At 40.1% G+C, this 24,356-nt stretch overlaps 1 protein-coding gene and 1 pseudogene across 1 annotated transcript; one reads left to right on the forward strand and one right to left on the reverse strand.

The window, feature by feature from the left end:
- Positions 1-1,085, reverse strand: part of LOC149106032 (uncharacterized) — a 4,184-nt pseudogene extending 3,099 nt beyond the window's left edge.
- Positions 1,086-9,821: 8,736 nt separating this feature from the next.
- Positions 9,822-24,338, forward strand: LOC110048760 (uncharacterized). Its single transcript, XM_089298321.1, has 7 exons — positions 9,822-9,885; positions 12,356-12,450; positions 12,599-12,992; positions 21,068-21,264; positions 21,399-21,852; positions 21,937-22,124; positions 23,904-24,338. Exons 1-7 carry the CDS (start codon positions 9,822-9,824, stop codon positions 24,336-24,338), a joined length of 1,827 nt encoding a protein of 608 aa, XP_089154447.1.
- Positions 24,339-24,356: the final 18 nt, after the last annotated feature.

Genomic DNA, 24,356 nt, shown 5'->3' on the forward strand with positions numbered 1-24,356 from the left:
TTCCCGGAGTCCAGCATGGAGTCGAGGCGATATTCTGAGGAGTTGGAGGCTCACGGAATGGGGTCGAGGTGACGAGGAGGCCGATGGTTTCCATGGCAGCCTCTTTGGCAGATCTATGAAAATGTGAAAGCAAATACATTTGTCAAGTCACGTTACGCTATTAACAAATGTGACAGTAAAAGTGATTTTTCACTCTTTCTTTTTCAAAACGGATTGCACTCGCTACATACCTTTGATGGGATGTCTTGTCTTCAGGTTCCTTGGGGTACAGCCAGTCCGTTTTTTGAGTCACGTCTTCACTGTGTTGCTTCCTGCACGTTGTGCAGATTGCTAGTATAACCAGGAGCCATAATCGGGGACGGAGACCGTAAGCGCGCGCCATTTCAAGTATTGGGGTTGTCCCCATGATATGGGACAAAAATTCTATTTTTAGAACAAATTGCGCCATCACCTGCGGCACACGCGCGTACATGCTGCGAGGATTTTTGCGGATGTCGCACGGGGAAAATGGCGTCCGAAATTCCCGAAATGTTTCATGTTTTTGCCCCACAACTCAACGCGCTTACGTCTGTTGGAATTTTGCTTAAGTATTTTCGTCGTAAGCTGCTCCAGTTTGAGTGAAGTAAGACAGTGTCGAATTTAGGTATGTTCCGCTGTAAGCTTATATATATCGCTGACCAAGTTGTGTTCCGACTGATGCTTCTTTTACATGAGCTGTACATTACTCCACTTTAAATTTCACATATGTTGAAGATTAACAGCTTTTCCATTACACAGCAAAAAACTAGCTGGATATATTTAGATATAGCAGAGCTCCAGGACTTCATAGTTTCATAGCTCCTCTTGCCACACGCTTGCGAGGAATTTGTCAGTCTATCGCGACCGAAAAGTAAAACACAATAATTGCTAGTTTGAGTTTGGCTTGAATTGTAAGCAACGCTTGATGTTTCATCGAGGCTTAATAACTTTACGTCCGTAGATACTGCTCAGTTTTATTCGTGTAAAAATCCAGTAAATTCTCTGTTGTCGATGAATGAGAGCGCCCGCCGATGCGTGTTTTGTACAGTCAGTAAACATGACAAATTGTATTTTCGCCGCACTTTCGTGTGAAAGCGTACATCGAACTCAAACAATAGCTCTATAGTTTTTAAATATGTTTAAGATTGATAAATGTTTCAGAACATATTAAAAGCTAAGCTGAAAATATGTGAATAGAGCAGAAACAATCAGCAAAGTTACGATGACGCTTTCTTTAATCAACTTGGAATAACGATTTCGATTTTGTTGATCGAGTTATCAAAACTCCTTGTGTATTTTCATTTCCGCAGTGTAAAACTTCACTATGCTTATGTTGAAGAAACACACATGATGTTAGTAGCCTTTTTTACATTCGTGAAATTTGTTGCAGCATCTCAGCACAAAAGATAACGAAAGAAATCTTTGTCAAGATTTGTTGACAATTGAAAACAACGACTCGGACTTGAAAGTGCACGAGCTGCACTATGCAAATGAACTAATTGTACGCGTCAGACTTTCCTTTCAAAAACCTTTGCAAACTCACCAAACAAGCAGAGACAATAAGAAACCATCAAAACAGATTTTGGTTATGATCAAACATTGTCTGAGAAACTCACAAATTAACTCGATACCAGAGTAGAGAGTTTTCTTGCTATATTCTTAAGCATACGCGTGAGCTTACAACTAGCGCGAGCAGATCTTATTATTCATCCCCAGCGCGAGATTGAAGTCTTGTTTTCGACCCTGAAAAACCCACCTTTTCCGTTAGCTCAGAGCGTAAAACTACATATAAGCGCCCTGGTTCGTATTCCCTGCCTTATTCCCTGCCATCGCTGTGAAAAATACGCAAAAGAATCTCTCAACTCTCACCATTTGATCACTCAACGTGACAACATCCACGCGAGAGCCCCAGACACGTGCGTGAATCCGCGCGGATATATGACGTCAGGATGGCGCAATTTGTTCTAAAAATAGAAAAATTGTCCCATATCATAGGTGCGCGCGAATCCCGAGACTTACGGTCTCCGTCCCCGATTATGGCTCCTGATAATAATAATAATAATTCAAAGCCGCTCTCTGTTCCGTAGAATTAATGCGAGAATATACAAGCCAAGTTTTTGAACCGAATACTGACATTCATGGGCGTTACTCCAGTCACGTTGCGTTACTCCAGTCACGAAATATAAGCGGCCTGGAAGTTGCAATCGGATACACCTTTAGGTGGTTACCATTTTTTAACAGGTTTGTTCGATCCTACATTTACATTTACATTTACATTTTTGCGTTTTACACTAAAAGTACTCACTGGACGTAATCTAATGTCAATTCTAATGGCGTATCATCAGGAGCCATAATCGGGGACGGAGACCGTAAGTCTTGGGATCCGCGCGCACCTATGATATGGGACAATTTTTCTATTTTTAGAACAAATTGCGCCATCCTGACGTCATATATCCGCGCGGATCCACGCACATGTCGGGGGCTCTCGCGTGGATGCTGTCACGTTGCCTGATCAAATGGTGAGAGTTACGAGATTCTCTTGCAGATTTTTCACAGCGATGGCAGGGAATAAGGCAGGGAATAAGAACCAGGGCTTTTATATGTAGTTTTATTCTCTGAGCTAATGGTAAAGGTGAGTTTTTCAGGGTCGAAAACAAGACTTCAATTTCGCGCTGTGAATGAATAATAATATGTGCTCGCGCTAGTTGAACGCGTAAGCTTTTGCGTTTGTTCTGTAAAGAAAAGTTATGAAAGAAAACTCTTTACTCTGGTATCGAGTTAATTTGAGAGTTTCCCAAACAATGTTTAATCATAACCAAACCCTGTTTTTGATAGTTTCTCATTGCCTGTTTGTTTGGCGAGTTTGCAAAAGTTTTTTAAAGGAAAGTCTGACGCGTACATAAGTAGCTCATTTGCATAGTGCAGCGTGTGCACCTTCAAATCCGAGTCGGTGTTTTCGATTGTCAACAAATCTTGACAAAGATTTCTTTCGTTGTCTTTTTCGCTGAGATGCTACAACAATTTTCACCAACGCCAAAAGGCTACTAAAATCATGTGTATTCCTTTAACATAGTGAAATTTTACACTGCGAAAATAAAATGGACAAGGAGTTTTGATAACTCAACCAACGAAATCGAAATCGTTTTTCGAGTTGATTAAAGACGGAAAGCGTCATCGTAACTTTGCTGATTATTTCTGCTGTATTCATATATTTTCAGCTAAGCTTTTAATATGTTCTCAAAAATTTATCAAACTTAAAAATATCTAAAAGCTAGAGATATTATATGAGTTCGATGTACGTTTTCACACGAAAGTGGGGAAGTCCAATTTGTTATGTTTTACTGACTGTACCGAGACACGCATCGGCGGGCGCTCTTATTCATCGACAACAGACAATTTATTGGATTTTTACACAAACAAAACTGAGCAGCATCTACAGACATAAACTTTATTGTCACTTATTGGGCCTTGATAACGCATCAAGCGTTGCTTACAATTCAGGCGAAACTCAAACTTGCAATTACTTTGTCTTACCTTTCGGTCGAGATAGACTCTGGCGAAATCCTCGCAAGAGTGTGGCAAGAGGAGGGAAAATTTGAAGTCCTGAAACGGTGCTATATCCAAATATATCCAACTGGTTTTTTGCTGTGTTATGGAAAAGCTGTTAATCTTCAACATATGTGAAACTTAGAGTAGAGTAATGTGGAGCTCTTGTAAACTGAGAAGCAGCGGAACACAACCTGGTCAGCGATATAAAGCGGGACATAACTAAATTCGGCACTGTCTTACTTCACTCAAACTAGGGCAGCTTACGAAGAAAATACTGAAGCAAAATTCCAACAGACAAGAATGCATTGATAATTGTGGGCCAAAAGCATCAAACATTTCGGGAATTTCGGACGCCATTTCCCCGCGCTGTATCCGCAAAAATCCACGCAGCATGTACGCGCGTGTGCCACACATGATGGCGCAATTTGTTCTAAAACTAGAAAAAATGTCCCATATACCCCAACACTAGAAACAGCGCGCGCTTACGGTCTCCGTCCCCGATTATGGCTCCTGGTATCATACAAGAACACTTCATGCAAGGAAACAATGGGACAATCAAAACTCTTTCAAGCAGTGCCAAATTTTAACTTAAGATCTTCAAAAGGCGTTTCATTAACAGAGCTATCTCAACAACTATCGCGACCCTTAATATAATTAATGGTAACTTGAAAAATGAAACGAGTTTGATCAACTTGTCTATGAGTCAAAACTAATTAAACCAGAAACATATCGCTTCTGATTAACCCTATAGCCACGCCTGAAATACATATATCCACGATTTAATAATGCGCATTATTTGTTTTCTATTTTGTTTTTAGGGTCGATCCCTACCAAGGCAACAAAGAAACCGGGCCGACTTGGAGGGCACTGATCAACCACTCTCGAAATCACGCAAATTGGAGACCCTTAGCAGCATTAAAAAGCTCAGGAAGACCGAGAGTGTTTTTGGTTGCCTTGCATGACATTCCCGAAACCGTAGAGTTCCTATGCAACTACAACGATACGGATTGGGAATGTCATGCAAACAGTCAAACTATTCCCTCTAAAGCCCTTTAAGGCCTGGATCAAGAATTTAACGGGAAACAGCAGAACCCGAGTAGTCACGCGGGTTATGGTTATCCTGAATTGTTTCACTAAGCTGACATGTATATTTTCTTCTGCTCAAAACTTATTTGAAGTCCTTTCTTACATGTCGGAGAATTGGTATAGAATTCCACTCTTGTTGATCAATAACGCAGGTGTTTTTTAACCAGACGCTTTGCAGTCGTTATAATGAGAAGCACTAGCTATATTGCAATTGAGCTAAATGTTCTGCATTTAAAGTCGTAGGAAATTCAATCGAAAAGATGTGCTCAAGCTATTCTGCCTTTGACTGCATTTCTAGAAATCGATTAATAGCTTATTACTCGCTTGCAGGCCTTTAGGGCGTGAAAATGAGTCAAGGTCTTTTTATCAGCCTATAAACGTTTCAGTCTATTTTCCTTAGCCTTTGTCGTTGTTGTTGATTTTTTGGCGTTTCTCAAGCAAGCGAGACATTTTGAATTTCAGAGTTATGGTGGTGCGCGACACAGAGCTATGAACGCGTTTGCCGAAAAAACATATACTTATCTCGTGATTTTTAGCGCATCCAGAAGTTAAAGTATTGGGGAAAGTGCTTATGTAAATGCTTGTTTGTTCAGTACAGATATTCAGTCGCCTAGATAGCCAAGTTTACACTACTTTCCGGCCGCAATGTAGGTCCACCAACATGGTGGCTCCATACTGGTCTCTGTAAATTTGTGCAAAATATTTCGACGAATATCTGAAGTTTGGGAAAACGTACAGACTCAAAAATTAGAAAAGTGTCATCTTTATTATTCTCCTATAACATCACAATTTCTCGACTTTATCCACTAAATGGCTTGCGTGACACTGCAAACCAAGAACTGTTTTGCTGAGGTCAACATACACTAGTTTCTTTCAGCTTAAATGTACAATGATCCGCTACATGGGTTTCATTCTTGTAAAGACACATAACTCTGTTACAAGAAAATAACGAGAAAATATCGTTTAGTTCGAAATTTTAACTTATTATACTTTACGAAGTTCCTCAGAGTGTTTTACTTAAGTGTACTCGAACAGATACATTCGTAAACAAATTCTCTAACCTTTCCCCTCTTGTTCCTCAGACGATCTTGACCGCCACAAAACACGCGCGATAAATGTAGGTTAATCTTTTATTCATATTCTAAACGGATGTGAGGGCTCCCTGTGAATCCGTGCTAACTTTTCACGATGACAACTTCTGTAAATTGCATGTGCTGTACGCATGCACAGGTGACGCATGCGCTTTAGAGACCAGACGGCGATTTGTGACTGAACAGGGAAAAAAAAAAGAGCCGAGATTTAAACCCAGGCCTCACTGCCTGGGTAATTATCTACCTTTGTTACGTTTAGAATGGAGTGTCCTGGATTTCGTATTAAGGAGTGGTTCAGTTTTTGGGGGGAAATTAGTGACCGTCGACCATCTGCAAAACGAGGGATACGCTTATACCAAACGTTACAGGACCAAAATGGTTGACCTGCTTCTTTATCAACCACCACCAATTTTTCAAATGTTGGCTAGACTTGAAAAAGTTAAGGAAGTGACATTGTCACTAGGGACCAGGCAGGGTCCGCGGATCGAGGTCGGCCGATTCCCTCCAAACTCTAAGCATTTTTTCCCTATCAGATAAGATAACGACCGGTGGTGTTTTTAGTAAAATGAAATAAATTTCATAGAATTTAGACCACCCCCCTAGTTTTTAGTGCTATTTTGGTCACGTGAGACGGGAAATTTGGGTAAACTTTCACGAATGATTTTACGTTTTTCGCATTACCCTTATTCATTTACACCAGACCATTATTTATTTATTTATTTTTTTAATATAAATATAGATGTGGCCCGCCTCGATTAGCCCAGGCTACCTGCGGGTTCGCGCTGTTGCTATTATCAAGCATTTTTAACTTAATCTGTATATCTATTTCTGTAAAAATTGTAAATAAAGTTGTTGTTGTTGTTGTTGTTCATTTATACGAGCTGTACATACTTCCCAGCCTATAAACAGCTCATGTCTCCAATATAAACGAATTTGGTTAAAAATAACTTACTTTGGAGCGCTTCCAAATATCATCACTTCGTGGCTATCGTGAGTAAGAAGAATTTTGGCAATTTTTGTAGCTGGTTTTCTCTAAAGTGCGGCAGTTTATTTTCAGATCAAAACTATTTTTTATTAGTCTGTCTTAAAGTCTTTAAAAATACGCAAACTCTCATTTGGCAAATTAAAATCCTGTCGCGTGAGCTTTCTCACGACTTTAAGGGCCCATTAACCGATTCATGCACGCGCTCGCGCGCGTTGCTAAGGAAGTGAAATTTCACTTCCGGTTATCTACGTCAGCCTGAGCGCGGAAAATAATAACAACTCAAAAACTTGCAAATTCGCTCACATTTTAGATGTTTTCCTTTGTGTTTCACAAAATGCAAAGTAAAAAAAGTACAAGCAAAGACAAAATAAGAGAAAGACAGAAAAACAAGAGCAATAGAAAGAGAAAAACTAAATCCATGTGGCTTTGTTTGATCTTACCGAAGTGCGCTGGTAGTGTAAATTGCGCACGCGCTGATAGGATAACTTCCGATATATATCGGGCGCACTTCCGGTTTCTTTAAATGCTAAAGGAAACGCGGTTTTTCATTAAATCCAGCCTTTTTCGACGAATTTTGATTAAAGCCAACGTTGGAAACATAGCTATGCATTTCTTTTTCGAAATCATGCTTTTTTCAGAAAATTGCGAATTTTTCGATATTTTGAAATGCTCTCAAAATCTGACCCATTAGAAATGAAACAAAATCGATGCATAGCGTAATGAGGATGTAAATTAAAATATTAAATCAATGAAAAAAATCCCGATAAAGTAATTTGCCTGGGAGCCTTTGCATTTTTTCTGTACTAGTCACATGACCATGGGCGTGGCCTGATGACGTCATCACTAGTGTTACTGATCATGAGAAAGTTAAAACACATGAAATAATTCTGAACTAACTAAAAACGATGATGGTACATAGAATAAATTTTCCCTAGCAACGGCTCGCAAAGATCGGTTAATGGGCCCTTAACCTAATTTCCTAATTCGCATAATTGTAGTTTTTCCCGGAAATATTTCACGCTTGACTAATTTGGGACACATTCCAGGTATTTATGACTAAGAGCAACACATTAATTTTTCAGATTAGTACAGTGGCTTTGCATAGTATACTTCACCGGAGCATTTTGTCAAACTCTTTGAAGTATTGAGCGGTTCTGATTTTTGCTAGAAGTACACTTCAGGAAGGATAATTTTCCATTCCTTATCTTATCATCTGCAGACAGCTGTAGTCGATTTTTTACACTGATCCAATTCAGCTGATGTTTCTGTTTGCAATATGAATGTTACTTTGACTCAGTTGCCCGTTCAGTTCTCCCGATTCTGCCTGTAGTTTGGAGGGCACGGGGTCGCAGATTGTACCCCTGTTGGCATGTAAGCTAGACATTACTGCACATGTACTAAGTCTGGGAGTGAGCTTAGGACAACAGCGAACCCGAGACGAAAACGTTAATGAAGTTGACCTGATCCTGAATAGAGCTGGATACTTTGTTGCAACCGAAAACGAGAAAATATCCTCCTGGAAATTCCAATCCTTTCTGTGGGGGAGTAGGGATATTTTCTGGAACTGTACAACAGTATCAGAAACCGTAACCTTTATTGATATACAATTGCACTCCTTGGAGGGGAGTAAAATTGAACTGAGATTAGATTCTTAATAAAGTGTATTATCGTTTCTCACACGATGTAGTCACTTGAGATGTAGATCGCGACGTTTCGACTGCTTACTGCTAGTCGTCTTCAGGCGATGAAGTCGACTGATTGCACGGTATCATTTATATCACAAAGGTCGGCTATGATTGGTGCATTTCGATCCTCCTATTGTTCCATTGTTCCGACGAGTAGCTGTTCTCTCAGTGGTCCGCTGTTGAACCGTTCTCCTGTTGTTGTGATTTTTGATCGTGGGCATCCATGCTTCAGGAATTTCAATTCCACTATCCCTGTTGATGTTATTAGGGTGAAGTCTTATGTGAATAGCTTCCTTGACCCTACGTGTGTACCAGTGACGATCTCGATCAATAAACTTGACCTCATTCCAGATAGGATAGTGGCCGATCTCGTGGGTGTGTTCGGAAACGGCGGAGGTCTGGGTACGGGCGAGTCGTATATCCCTGTCGTGTTCTTTGATCCTCTCCTGCATAGATCTCCCTGTTTCTCCGATGTAGACTTTGCCGCACTCACAGGGAATCCTGTAGACAACACCACCTTGTTTAGCCGGGTTGACGGTGTCCTTTGGTCGCACTAAGTGTGACCGAAGTGTCGTGTCGGACTTGAAGACGGTGCGAATGCCTTGTTGTTCTAGGCAGCGGCGGAGAGACTCCGAAACTCCTTGGACATAAGGTAAAACGGCGGTGGATTTAAATTCCGCGACGGACTCTCTTCTTGGGGTTGTTCGTGCCTTTGTGATCTTCTGTACAAACGAGGAGGGATATCCGTTAGAAACAAGTACAGATGACAGATGTTTCTTCTCTCCAGCGATTACTGATGGTTTGGCCACGAGACGTTTAGCACGGTCGTACAGACACTTCACAATACCGCGCTTTACTGACTGGGTAGGTACTGATCAGTATGTGTTGGTTTCCTGTAGACACTGGTGGTAAGGTGGCCATCAGGTTCTCTATAAACTGACGTGTCGAGAAAGGCGATCTTGCTGTTATTCTCGATCTCCATGGTGAAACGGATTGATGGTTGTTGACTGTTTAGGTGTTGCAGGAAGACGTCAACTCTATCCCGATCCAGGATGGTGAAAGTATCATCTACGTAGCGTTTCCAGATCTTAGGCTTGCAAGGTGCGGACTCTATTGCTTGTTCTTCAAATATCTCCATGTAGAGATTAGCAATAACCGCTGATACAGGCTGCGCCGTCTCGTTGTTCGTAAATCGATCCGTTGTACTGGAAATACGTAGATCTTAATACGAAATCCAAGAGGTCCGCGATTTGAACTGGTGTAAGTGTCGTGCGGTCAGCCAGGCCTGCGTCGTTCTCTATTTATTGTAGCGCGGTTTGTACAGCACCCTCGATCGGTACGTTGGTAAACAGTGACTCTACGTCGAAAGACACCATGATCTCGTGGTTCTGGATCTCTTCACTGGCGATGGTGGAGGCGAAGTCAGCGGAGTTTTTCACTGTGAAGTTCGAGTTACCTGAAAGAGGAGATAGTACGTTAGCCAAGAAAGCAGACAGGTCGTATGAAAAGGTGTTGACACACGGCACAATTGGCCTAAGCGGTGTGTCGGCCTTGTGGATCTTCGGCAAACCATAGATCCCAGGTGGTTGTTTGTGTCGGGGTCTGATCTTATTATAAACCGTCTCTGATATGAGTCCATTCCGTTTCAGAGTTATCGTAATAGTAGTAGTAGTAGTATACTTTATTTACCCTCGGATTGTAGAGTAGCTTTAACAGCTAATGTCTCCGAGCATTTCAACAGCACAATGGGCAAAGAACAAGGGCACCCAACGACCGTTTTCTCTCGAATGCTTTTAGACGCTGTTTTAGGCTATCTGGAGTACTTTTAAAGCTCTGTAGGTTAATTTTAGGTTGCACTAAAAAAATGTTATCTGTTCAGATATTCTAGGGGAACTTGAGTATTCTCGAATTTATTAGGGCTTTTTTGTCCATTTCCCGAAAACCTTAGGTCTTATCGCCTTTCCGAAAATGATAGCTGACCTTTTTTCGGTACCCAAAACGACATTTTCAACAATCCGAAAACAACAGACATTAAATTTCTCATATCACGAAAGTTCGAGGTGCCAATTCTCTCAAGAAAATCAGAGGGGATTAAAGGCCTTCCGAACAGATAATTTACCGAAACCATCCGTTGGGTGCCCCTGAAAGAACAGACCACAACACCGGGAACTTCGTGCCCTGCTCTTTACGATTAGTGTGTGGGTTCTTTAACGTCCCCTGCTGACCATAACAGTGAAGATGCAGGAGACGGGGCCTACGGTTTATCGTCCTTATCCGAGAAGACTAGAATATCTAACCATTTGCAGATGTCATTGCAAAGGCAGCATATTCTCCTCAGTTACTTTAAGACCCCGAGTGTTGGTCCGGTCTGGCCGGCTCGAACCCGACACCTTCCGCGCGGTAGTCCGACGCTCTACCAACTGAGTAATCCTGGACGCTGACACATACCACGCAAAAATGTCAGCGCTAATTGATTCCGGACCATACCAGCTGCTCAACAAAGATCCGACAGACCGCTTGACCCGGAAGCTATCTGAGAAGCTGCTAACTCCCCTCATTTTCTCTTGATTGTGGTCATTGTGTCCATTTTTTGGAACAATTAAAAACTAAAAATCCCCATAAATACCATATTTTTCTAATACCCAACCAAAATTAGCTGCAAGTTCATAATAAATAAATAGTTAGAAATTATTTATTGTGACCATTTAAAACAAAGGTAAAAAATCAAGTCTATTTTCAAGCCTGGTGACTAAGCAGGCAAGCACACATATTCCACTTCCTTTGCTTGTGGCAACTAGGTGTATTTCTAATCTACTCCCCTATGGATGACATTCTTGTCCATTGCCATGATAAAATCCATCATTTTAAGTGGCTACATGTAGATCATAGCATTTCAGATGATTGAATCAACTGAACTACCTTCACATAAAAAAAACAAGACTGACTCTGGATGTTTTGAATATTACATGCAATTGAGTTTAACTTCCAAAAAAGTTGGGCTATTGTTTTAGACGTTTACCCACATACAGTCCAAATTAATCTTCAGGTTTTCCCATCCATGCCCCGTTTTGGTTTTTCCATCCTTCGTTTGAGTTCTGCAGTCGTGAGCTGTTATTGTAATACTATGACCAGTTGATCAGTGTCAAGCCTAAAAATTGGGTGGGCTAGCCCTGTCTACACGTGGATAAAGAAATGTGCTGTGAGTCTGAGAGGAAACTGTTCTGCCAAAACACGTGACACAATGATCTCAGCCAGGCTGGAACCCAGACTGCTGGATCCAGAATCCAGCACACCTACCATTAGACCACCACAACTCCCACATTTAAAAAAGTGTTGAAAGAAAATTAGTGCAAGTAAATTTTTTGTGAAATATAGCAAGAGGTGAAGAGGAAAACTATAACCTACTGTATTGTTCAACCAAGATATAGCATAGATAGCAATAAACTGATTCATTAAGTAAATAATTTGAACAGGATATTAGGACTTTGGTTCTCAAAGCTTGAGCAGCGTCTTTGAATGTGTGGTGTTATAAGTGTAATCATCAGTCATTTATCACAATGCTTGATTCATTTATTTCTTTAATACGTAGGGAACTCAGCCGTTCTTAGTGTAGACTTGTTTATGGCCATAACAACCAAAGAATTGCATAATCACAACTCACTAGCTTTCGATTTTCTTTTAGTTCAGAGTTCTTCTCAAAAAGGTTCTCTCATACAGGTCAGTTTTGTTTTCAATTTGGCGAAAAAAAAAAAAGCGAAATTACCTTAGCTTGAAATAACACGTGCCCGCCCAGTTAGGGCCCTTAGACACTCACGACCATGAAGGCTTACTAGCAACGCCCTTGCCAACATGGCCATTAGTCAAATTATGAAATGGGTACGCCCTTGTTGCCCAGTTAGTAACACAACCTAATATGATATTTTCTTTTTCATTTTCGTTAGAAATATACGGTAGAGACATCTATCTTGGCGGCACAGTTGAACAAGATGCCTTGAAAGAGAATCAAGTCGCACATCAAGAGAATCAAGCTGGGTTAGTTAGGGAAGAAATTCGATATAAAGCCGCATCAAATTTAAGCCTATCAAACCTGCTTTGATGAATATGCCAACGAAGTCAACGGAGACACACGGGAAGGCACACACACAAATGCAACTATTGTGGCCAGTTCTTTGGCCAGTTATTAGTTTACAAAAAAACATGAACAAACTCACACAGGAGAGAAGCCGTATACATGCAAGTATTGTAAAAAGTGCTTTAGCCGATCATTAACTTGCAAGCGACACGAACGAACTCACATAGGAGTGAAGCCGTATACATGCAAGCACTGTAAAAAGAGCTTTATTCAGTCATCAACTTGCAAGCGACACGAACGAACTCACACAGGAGAGAAGCCGTATACCTGCAAGTATTGTAAAAAGTGCTTTAACCAGTCATCAGATTGCAAGCAACCTGAACGAACTCACACGGGAGTGAAGCCGTATACATGCAAGCATTGTAAAAAGAGCTTTATTCAGTCATCAACTTGCAAGCGACATGAAAGAACTCATACAGGAGAGAAGCCGTATACATGCAAATATTGTAAAAAGTGCTTTAGCCAATTAGGAAATTGCAAGCAACATGGGTTATTTGCATGTAATGGCAGTTTGTTTATTCTTGGATGTAAACACACTAGCCTCCAATTTGGGCGAAAATATGCTCGGATATTTGTCCTTAGACATTATCTGTTCCTCGAAGCTCACAGCTCACAAACTGTGAGCTTCGAGGAACAAATAATGTCCGCGCACAAATATCCGAGCATATTTTTGCGCCAAATGGAGGCTATTGTTTATACATTGCCATTTCCTTTGCCGTTGCTATATATGAAAGACTTGGAAACCTCAAAATTTGTGATTCTTCAGTGTTTTCAGGTTACCCCTTTTTTCTGATAATTTGCGTTCTGACAAAAACAACTATGTGTGGTTAATAAAGTGACAGATAAACTATTTAAATAACTCTTCGAATTGTAGTAATAATGTGGAGTGGTGATGAGTGTTGTTGTTGCACTACATTTAGTTTCAGTTGTGACTCTGTAGTGAGCTTGCTATGAATAACTTACTTTGAAATTATGCATATCACCAAAATCTCATAACTCAGGTATTGCTAAGTTGTTACTGTATACCTGATTATGGTTGTTTGATCTACAATGACCAAACGTGCTGCGTCACACTTAGAAGTAAAATTCTATTTTTGAGTGTCTTGCAAAAATTGTTCCCCCCTCCCCTCCCAGTAAACAAAGTTAATTTTCTGTTTCTAAGACTGTGCAGAGCACGGCACCTACACAACATTGAACTGGGGGGAGGAGAAATCAGAGAGTCAATGTCATCAATCAGTCAAACAATCAATTTTTATTGTGCACTATTTACAGAATTAATTACATCAGTATTATAAAATAAATACGAGAAGAGAAATATATGTTGCATATAGCTATGGGATAAATAACAAATTAATGTATGTGCATGGTAACCAGAATAGCCATTGGCGTTCAAGCTGGTTACCACCATGTTAAGGTGAATGCGGAGAACAAAAATACATTACGCAGGAACACATTACTGAAAATACGTTACAGAAATACAAGTGACTACTATTATTAATTATATTTTAAGTATTTAAGAGGTGCTGCTTATACAGCTTCTTAAAGGAAATATATTGAAAGTTTTTAGGATAAGAGGAACTGATTCCCAAATTTTTGATGCACAAAACTGGAATACTGATTGTCCAGATGTAGTTGATATTTTTGACCTATAGAGCTTGATCTTCTGTGATTGGAGACATTATAAAACTAAATGAAGGGCTTTTCTTTATCTATTGCATTGAGGTTGCATTGGTTTCGGTATGGCGCTATTGTCAGATGTCGATCTACATTAGCAAAATACTGGTTGAACTGCTCACAGAAATCAGCTATACTGATTCCTTACTACTCTTGACGGGGTAATACAGCCTGTTGGCTTACGTTTTATTAAAGCACCAATTAACTTCCAGGTGGCATGAGGATTTTTTTGCACAAGTCAAAATCTGTACTGAAGTAGGATTTTTTGCTGGTTGCTTTTATCTGATTGAGTTTTATATTCAGATATTTTAGCTGGGTCAGCTGAGAAGAAGTGTGTGTTATACATTATTTGTTTAGCTTGCACTGATTTGAGTATAGCATTTGATATTCATGGCTTTCTTAACTGCTTTTGCTTATTTCTTGATGCTGTTTTTTATTGGCACATGTTTGTCAACGACAGCTCTTATAGCTCCAGTTATGTAGCTTGTCAGATCATTGATATCAGTGTTCCCATTTATAATAGCATTCCAGTCGATTACACTAATTTCGTGCTTATATAATTCTTGGTTAAAGTGACTATAATCCTTGATTGAGTTTTATTTTTAGGATTATTTACTGACACGCCCACGAAGCTGATTTCCGTCTCGTAAACAGTCGATGCCATTTTTAACTATCGATGCCATCATTGGTAACCAAGCCTTTCAGAATGGACGATGCTATATTTGCTTTAGTTTAGACCTGGACAAGGTAGAAACTGGTTATAATTTGTTGATGGAGTAAAACGCATTCACCAAATGCTTAGTTGTTCACATTCACACTGGTTTGCTTGCGATTAGCTTTTGTTTGATGGTTGGGGCAACTCTATTATTAAATTAAGAAAGTCAGGTTTTATAATTAAATTTTGCGGAGATTTGGCGGATCAACCTGGTAGTGTAGTGGTATAAGAGACATGTCAGGAAGAAAACGGTTCAATACTGGGTGGTAACTTACAAATTTTCTTTTTTCTTTAATTTAGTAGACAAAAATTCGCTGATTGTTAAAAAATATTTCTAAGTGTCGCGAAAATTGCATCGACCGTTTACGAGACGGACAACTGCGTTTAAGAAGCAGAATATGGTTGGAAGTGATCTGGGATGTCAATCAGACCAATACTAGAAATATTTTGGGCAGACGTGTTAGTATATATGTGGTCAATGAGTGTTGCAGTATGAGTAGTAATTCTCGTGGGTTTGGTAATCACAGGCAGAAAACTGAATAAAACGAGTCTTAGTAATCTTCAGTCTGTTGGTGACTGGTGCATCTCAGAAAATCGATATTCATATCACCAAGGATACCTATTTCATATTTTCTCGCTTCCTATTGATGATTTCCTCGAGTTGCACTTTAAATTCAAGTTAAGTGTCAATAGATACAACCAATTAGAATATCTTTTACCCATTACATCGATCAAGTTGAGCCCAGCAGGTTTCAACTAGGTAAATGTCAAGTGTTATATCTGCAGGTCTGGCTATTGTTTTTAGAATGCTCTTGTAAATGGCAGCAGGATGAGCCAGTGTGATGAAAATTATAGAGGGTCGTACAGGGGGGGTGGGGATGGGGGTGGGGGTCTCTGGCACGTTTTACGAACGGAAAAATAGAGGATCACGGATCACGGATATGAAAATTTCGTTTTCCCGAATCACGAAAATAAGCAAATAAGATACTCTTTTTAATTACCTGTTCTGACACTAGAAGCAGTGTTTAAAGAAAGCAAGGTCTAGGCTAAGTCAAGGCCAAGTCAAGGCTAAGTCAAGGCTCCATATTGCAAATCGCATACCTAAGTGACTCTCGATAATCGACTCTAACCATTCGGAGGGCTCGCGTGTGAAAATCACGTAGAATAGAGTGGCAAAATCACGAATATCGGTTAATTCAGGTTCTTCACAGGTCACGCAAAACCTTCAGGTCACGAGTCACGAAGAATAATTTCCTAAATTCACGTTTCACGGAAAATAAAATCAGCTAATCACGCATCAAGAGAATACCCCTGTACGACCCTCATTATATTTGGGGAGGTCTATATTGGTTGTAGAGTTTGGATTTAGTTTTGTTTCTTTGAGTGCAAGAATATCTGACTTTTTGTCTAGAGAGTGCAACATATCATCTAATAGAGACATGTTCTTTGGAACAATTTTTATGTCAAAGTTTAGCATAATGAGAGAGCTTTAGGCCCAGCATTATTTAAAATATCATTCATCTTAGAAATTGTAAAATAATCAGACTATGGAACGGTAAGCAAGTAAGTCTGGGTCAGTCTCATCGTATTTGTCTGGATTAGGCATCGTATTATAAAGATCTATGGCTATGTATTGATCGATTTGATACGACCATGAGGCATTTGAGAGGCGCGATGGCCTCATGGTTAGTACGCTCGTCTCCCTATCGAGCGGTCTGGGTTCTAGCCGGGTTCGAGCTGGGTTCGAGCATTGAGTTGTGTTCTTGGGCAAGATGCTTTACTCTCACAGTGCCTCTCTCCACCCAGGTGTATAAATAGGTACCGGTGACCTTTAGGAGGGGTAGCCCTGCAATGGACTAGCATCCCATCCAGCGGGGAGTAGAAATACTCCTAGTCGCTTCATGCTACAAATCAGAAACCGGAATAAGCATCGGCCTGATGGGCCACTTGGATCACATACAGACTTAGCCTTTTATGAGCCATTTACGAAAATAAATTCATTATCACATCTTTGAGTTCTACAGTCTTGAGCTGTTATTGTCGTACTATGACCAGTTGATTAGTGATAAGCCTAAAAGTTGGGTGACCTAGGCCTGGTAATTTCTCGTTCTCACTTTTACACTTGGATAAAGAAAGGCACTGTGAGATTGACAGGAAACTGTTTTGCTCAAACATATAACACAATGATTTCAGCCTGGGCTAGAACCCAGACTGCTTGATCCATAGTCCAGCTCACTTACCATTAGACCACCATGCAACCCACATCAAAAACGTTTTCTTTTGAAATCAGGCCTTTGGTTCTCAACTTTTAAGCACAGTGTCTTAGAATCGGTGGTGTTATAAATATAATCATCATAACAATTACAATTTCCTCAAATGTGATTGGTGCATAAACTGCTGTATTTTGCTCTAATTAATCTGCAAAGCTGTAATCGGACACCTGTAATCGGACAATTACATGAGCCAATCATTTTAATTCCTCTCCACTAAATCCACCAATGACAACATTGATTACAGCCACTATAGTAACCAATTCAAGAGACTGACTTTGTAAAATTGTGAAGGTTTAGTTTCCGGTGACTGTTTTGAAAGAAACTTGACAGCCATTTTGCAAGCTATTCCCAAATTCTTAATTATGATTTTTAAAAATGACTATTAAAAGCTATTTTTCAAATTGTGGGAAGTTGTAATGGTTATGATTAATTGGTAACAGGACATTGTGTCGTCCAATTCAGTCTGTAATCATACTTGTGATTAACAAATCGGAGCCCCGCTTCGCGGTCGTACGATTTTGTTAATCACTCGTATGATCACAGACCTAGTTGGACTCAGTCCTATTACTATTATTTATCAGTCATTTATGGAGATGCCTGATCCATCTATTTCTTAGTCTAGACTTAGACTAGACTTGTTGAAAGGCGTATTTACAAGAGCATTATTCGAACACAAGTCACCCTACGAGACCTAAAACTGCTTTGAAGAAGCTGTGATTCACGAGTTTAGCGCCAAAAAGAATAGATGATTAGCTTTCCAGAAGAGATTATGATCCTGACAGAAAACATCCCCGTGCCCCATGATAATCTTTTTCAATGTATTTTAAACTTCGCGTCATGTTGTTAGTTATTTTTAGTCGCGGTCACATGATCGCGCAGCCAATGCCCAACGGGTCGCGTCCAGCTAAATCCCAAATTGAAAATCTACTGAGCGGGTTAAGAGAAAAAGATGAGTTAGTTTTTTTTTTTTAAACTACCGCACTGTTAGCATCGGAAATCATTTTTAAAGCGCTGGGCAGAAAAATTATCTTATAGGTTCTTCTCCGAAGTTAAAATGAAAGTCGTGTCATTTCCGTGCATGAATGATTTTTAAAACACGAAGCGCCATGATCACAAGGACTCGTATTTCAAATCTACTCGAAAGAAAGTACTCACCGCGTTGAAACGAAAAGCATCTCTTTCTAAAGACATTTCAAAGCGCCGGACAGCTAAAACATTTGTTTCTCGTTTTTAATTTTTATAGAACTTTCGCTCCGAAAAATCCCGTTGCAGACTTTTGAATATTTATTTTCAAAGTTCTGTGTAATATTTTCCAAGGTTTGCAGGTCCACGGCGATAAAAGCTGCTTCTTCGGAACTGCCGCATCATTTGAATCGAGAGAGGTCTCTTTGGAAGGCATTTTCAAAGCGCTGGGCAGAATAATTATCTTCTATGTGTTCCGGGACTGGTCAAAAAGTCTTGGGAGAGGAGGGGGGATTGCGCCGGAGTAGAGAGGGGGTGGGTCATCAGTTTTTTAGCCGTTGGTACGGCGTGGGTTGTTCAATTTTCAGCTACTCATGGGGGTGGGCATCCTATTTTATGACAAATATTCAAAGTCTTGAACCACTGGAACAGTTGGCCAGACATTTAATTTTAATTTTGTACGCTTCAAGATCATCAAGCCGTTTTTGTTATTGTATAAAAACAAAAAACTCTCAGTCCTCTTTTGTTTCTTTACATACCACATTTTCAAGTCCTTTGGTCCACTCCTCTTACTTTTTGGCCAGTCCCTTATCCTAAGTTTACTTCGAAAATTAGCCTTGTCATTTCTCTGCATGACTGATTCACATGAGGCGCTATGGGTGCTGACAGGAATTGCATTCTAAGCCGCTCAAGAAGTAGGGAAAAAACACTCAACTACGTCTCGTGTTTTCCCCTACACTTCTTTCGTGCTCTACCGCTTCCTAAGTGCTTTACAACAGAACAGAGCACAGTCGAGGCTTCTTTATTTGTTAAATACTGTCATGTGTCACCCTCTCTAAATAAAGTTGATTGATTGATTGATTGATTGATTGATTGATTGATTGATTGATTGATTGATTGATTGATTGATTGATTGATTGATTGATTGAGGCACTCTAAGAATGATACTAAAGACCATTAAGGAAAAATGCCTAGGAACGCCTCCGAAAACATGTTCATTAATCAACATGTGATACGGGCTCACCCTGGGCTCCCCGGCAAGTAACAAAGCCTAATATGATAATTGTTAGTGCAGAGTGAACTACATACTAGGATGGTTTGTGGGGCTGACGTCCGCTAAATAACTAAGGGAATAACGCACTAAGGTGTAATTTGTGATGTTTAATTATTTCATATCAACTAATTAATTAATTAGTCTTGAGGCAATTAAATGGTTAAGGATTGGTAGGTGCCTGTGTGCACTTTATAAAAACGTGTAATGCCTGGCTTGCTCTGTAGTAAAGCTGTATATTTGTTTTAGAAAACCTCTCGCTTTCCTGGTGGTTCTATTTTCTTTAGAACAAAACCATTTTTGTAAATGCATGCGTAGATTAGTTAGCGTGTCTACTATATATTAGATTTCATTCGAGATCACATGACACAAACGTGTTGTGGTAGAACCCAACATGTAAGACGCATACGCTCTAGCGTCGTTAGCTTGATACCCTCTGTTTTAATCCCCAAAGCCACGTGGGCTTTTACAGGTTATGTGATATGACCGAGGACAGCAGTGATTTTTCGGGTAACGTCACCTCTCCCTTTTTAGTGCAAAGAACGCTACTGTGACGGCGTATCTTTCAGAATTACCCCCAGCTCGGTTCAACAAATATCATCTGCTGTTATCAAACTACACTTGTGTGTTTGCCAGGATTCAAATTAAGAATGGAAACGTTTTACTTCTCCCTAGCAGTTTGCTTAATTTTCTTTTAATTTTCTTCGTGAAAGAGACGAAAAAGTTCATACCCAACCGAAACTTTCCTGGTTTAGTGGCATTAAAACTTGTCAAACTGTAAATTTGTGACAAAACAAACTAGGAAAGTGTTCAAATATTGCTGCAGACTCTGTGGCACGTAATGAAAGCGCAATTTCATTTAATCACTCTCTGAAGGGTCTCGTTCACCGATGTAGCATATAATCTTCGTTCCTCTTCCATTCTGTTATAAGATATTTGACTTTCCCCCATTTATCTCCAGCAGTTAAAGAAAAGCACATGTTCCATGTGTTTTTGCGAAAATAAGCGCTTCATGTTACATACCTTTGCGAGGAAAACGAAAATATGAAAATACAGACGTTGGACTGAAAAGTAAAATTGTCACCTTTGCTACTTCAACGTATTACTAAATTTGAAATGAACCAAAATCGACGCAAATACCAGAGCAAAATTTGGAAGCTGTCTTTGCAAACAATAATTTTAAGATATTGTTGATTGTGTCTTATCAAGGTGTCTGTCCGTTCGTATTCTGCAAGGGGAAAAGCTCTTGGTACCAAGGTAAATACGAACCATGAGTGAGCCGGGTAGGGATGAGGACCTGTGTGACTACTATGCCTGAGCTAAATATTAAACTCTGCACTATCTGAAATTGTCTGACAAGTTTGATCATTTCGTTAGGAATATACGGTAGAGACATCAGTCTTGATGGAAAAGCTGACAACGTGCTTTGAAAGGGAATCAAGTCGACTGTCTGGATTAGCAAAGAAACAAGCTGGACGTAGGGCGGCATAGAATTTCAGCCAATCAAAACCTGCTGTCATTAATATGGCAACAAAGATCCGAAAAAAGGCACACGAATGCAAGTATTGTGGCCAGTTGTTTGACCATTTATCGGCTTAAAGGACCACGAACTAACTCCCACAGTAGTGAAGCCGTATTCATGCCAGCATTGTAAAAAGTGCTTTAGTCGGTCATCAGATTGCAAGACACATGAACGAACTCACACAGGAGAGAAACCGTATACATGCAAGTTTTGTGAAAAGTGCTTTAGCCGGTCGTCACATTGCAACCAACATGAACGAACTCACACTGGAGAGAAGACGTATTTATGCAAGCATTGTAATAACGGCTTTAGCCAATTAGCAAGTTGCAAGTAACATGCACCCATTGTAAAAAGTGCTTTAACAACTCATCACATTGCAAGCAACATGAGCGAACTCAAACTGGAGTGAAGCCGCATTCCTGCACGCATTCTAAAAAGTGCTTTAACAACTCATCCCATTGCAAGCAACATGAACGAACTCACACTGAAGTGAAGCCACATTCATGCACGCATTGTAAAAAGTGCTTTAACAACTCATCCCATTGCAAGCAACATGAACGAACTCACACTGGAGTGAAGCCGCATTCATGCAGGCATCGTAAAAAGTGCTTTAACAACTCATCCCATTGCAAGCAACATGAACGAACTCACACTGGATTGAAGGCGTATTCATGCACGCATTGTAAAAAGTGCTTTAACAACTCATCCCATTGCAAGCAACATGAACGAACTCACACTGGAGTGAAGCCGCATTCATGCAGGCATTGTAAAAAGTGCTTTAACAACTTATCCCATTGCAAGCAACATGAACGAACTCATACTGGAGTGAAGCTGCATTCATGCAGACATTGTAAAAAGTGCTTTAACAACTTATCGTATTGCAAGCAACATGGACGAACTCACACTGCAGTGAAGCCGTATTCATGCACGCATTACAAAAAGTGCTTTAACAACTCATAGCATTGCAAGCAACATGAACGAACTCACACTGGATTGAAGGCGTATTCATGCACGCATTGTAAAAAGTGCTTTAACAACTCATCCCATTGCAAGCAACATGAACGAACTCTCACTGGAGTGAAGCCGTATTTATGCACGCATTGTAAAAAGTGCTTTAACAACTCATCCCATTGCAAGCAACATGAACGAACTCACAATGGAGTGAAGCCGTGTTCATGCACGCATTGTAAAAAGTGCTTTACCTACTCATGAAATTGCAAGGAACATGAACGATCTTACACAAGAGTTAATGAAATATATCTATAGAGGTCAATGCGCAGCTTTGTTTTCCGCATGGCAAAATCACGTACAAATGGAGCAACATGCGATCACACATGCTGCACATGGCTTGACTTTGGGGCCACCTGGCTCTGAAGTTTTTAGATTGTTGGTCACCAGCACAAGTATTCTAGTTGTCTAATTTTTGTAGCCCTTTAGGCTATACCGTATATACTTCAACATTCACATTTTTGGTGGTCAAAACCTTTTAATAGATTGAGAGCGTATTCGCTTGTAATAGTTTCCTGTTTTCGCAGGATATGTTTGTTCTCGAGTTCCAGGTGCTGTGCACACTATAACGGGTTTTTAATCACTGTAGTCATTCATATGTATGCGGATTCGAAAGTGACGGCTGTATTGGGTAATAGCATTTTTGAGCGTTTTGATGTGGATTACAAAAACGCTGCGGAAATGGTGGAGTGGATACGAAGAGTTTGACGAGTTTGTGAGAACGTATTGTTTTTAAAACGTAGTAGGGTCGACAGAGCGTCCAATTTAATTCGTCTTGGTGTCCGCGTTCACCTTGGCTCAGCCAGAGAGGTTTTTAGTAAAATCACTTCATTAAATAATTTGAAGCTTAAAGTGCCGATGAAGTAAAAAATAATTTCTGCTGATTTGAAAGGCTTTCCAAAGTAAAGAAGAATGGCGTTTTCCTTTCTGGAATATCTTTTTTCGTTTTAGAGATATTCACGTTTTTGTATTATAAGTGATGACGTCATAGGTGGTTCCACTAAAACAGTTCAACACTCAATCAAGAATATCTCTAGAAATATTAAAGCAGTGTTCTTGAAACTTGGCACCAGAAATGTATATCACAAAAGAAACAAAATGACACCCGTTGTGCCGTTGCCATGACAACAGTCATGCCCCTGGTCCTGTTTCAATTAAAACGAACATTACCAGATTTTATCTTAAAAAAGGATCATCTACTCCCAACAATCTAATGGGGAGAGTTAAGATAATATGGAAATCAAATGTGTTCCGAGCAAGACCCTCTGTCCCTTTTTGAAGGGTCGCAAATTGGCATATTTAGTTTTCACAGAAAGAGACTGGAGCCAAACGTGTTGCCATGGCAACAACACAGAAAGTGTCATTCTCTTTCTTTTGTGATGCACATTTGTGGTGCCAAGTTTGAAGAACACTGCTCCAATATTCCTAGAGATATTCTTGATTCAGTGTTTTACTGTTCAAGTGGAACCACCTATGACGTCATCAATTTCCTCATTTGCATAATCCAAAAACGTAAATATCTCTAAAACGAAAAAAGAAAAAAAGCGAAACGCCATTCTTTTTTACTTTGAAAAGCCTTTCAAATAAGCAGCAATTATTTTTTACTTCATAGGCACTTTAAATCCTTTCAAATCTCCTCCAGCAAATAAACTACTGGTTTGGCAGTATCAGTTCACATTTTTGCTCTCTCTACAAGGATTCTGAAATATTATGTAAGTGGGAAACTACTGTTGTTCTAATCCGCACCGAAGACAAAAATCAAAGGTGGTTATTTGCAGTTAGCTCCCATAGTAGGAGTATTCCACAAATACCGACAGGCCTACTCGGCCCGTCTCGCCTTGCCTCGCCTCGTTTCGTCAAGCAGCCCTGCCAGTATTTGCCAAATACTCCTACTACTTAAGGGCCAAACAGCCGGCGCTTCTTGACTTTCAGGATGAGATTGTTGTTGAGGTGTATGTCACATGCGAGGGGCTGGAAGAGGGGATGGGAAACGAAAAGAAAGGCAGCAGGTTTATCAGATGGACCTTTGACATGAGGTTGGGCACAAATAACACGCCTTCTGCCATGGCAAAGTTGAGGCAATGCTTTCACTCGGCATTCTATATTCGTTATATCTATGTGTATGTAATAGTAGAAACCAAAACAGATTTGAAAATGGTTTATTACAAACAGCGAAAGGGCTCGCCTTGGATAAACAGCTTTGCTGAAACGGAAAAATTGGTGAATGGTGAGGAAAACCAGCGGTTAAACCCTGACAATATCGAGCGGCCAAATACCAAATGGACGTTTGTTGAGCTTTCCAACATCCAAGTGAAGGTCGTGCTCGACAGGCAGCCAATGTTAGGCACAGGGCCGTATCCAGACTAGCTGCGCAACCTTGCTCAC

This window comes from Orbicella faveolata, unplaced genomic scaffold (assembly GCF_042242905.1).
Source record: "Orbicella faveolata isolate gen_17 unplaced genomic scaffold, um_ofav_v1 contig_3, whole genome shotgun sequence".
NCBI classification, from domain to species: domain Eukaryota; kingdom Metazoa; phylum Cnidaria; class Anthozoa; order Scleractinia; family Merulinidae; genus Orbicella; species Orbicella faveolata.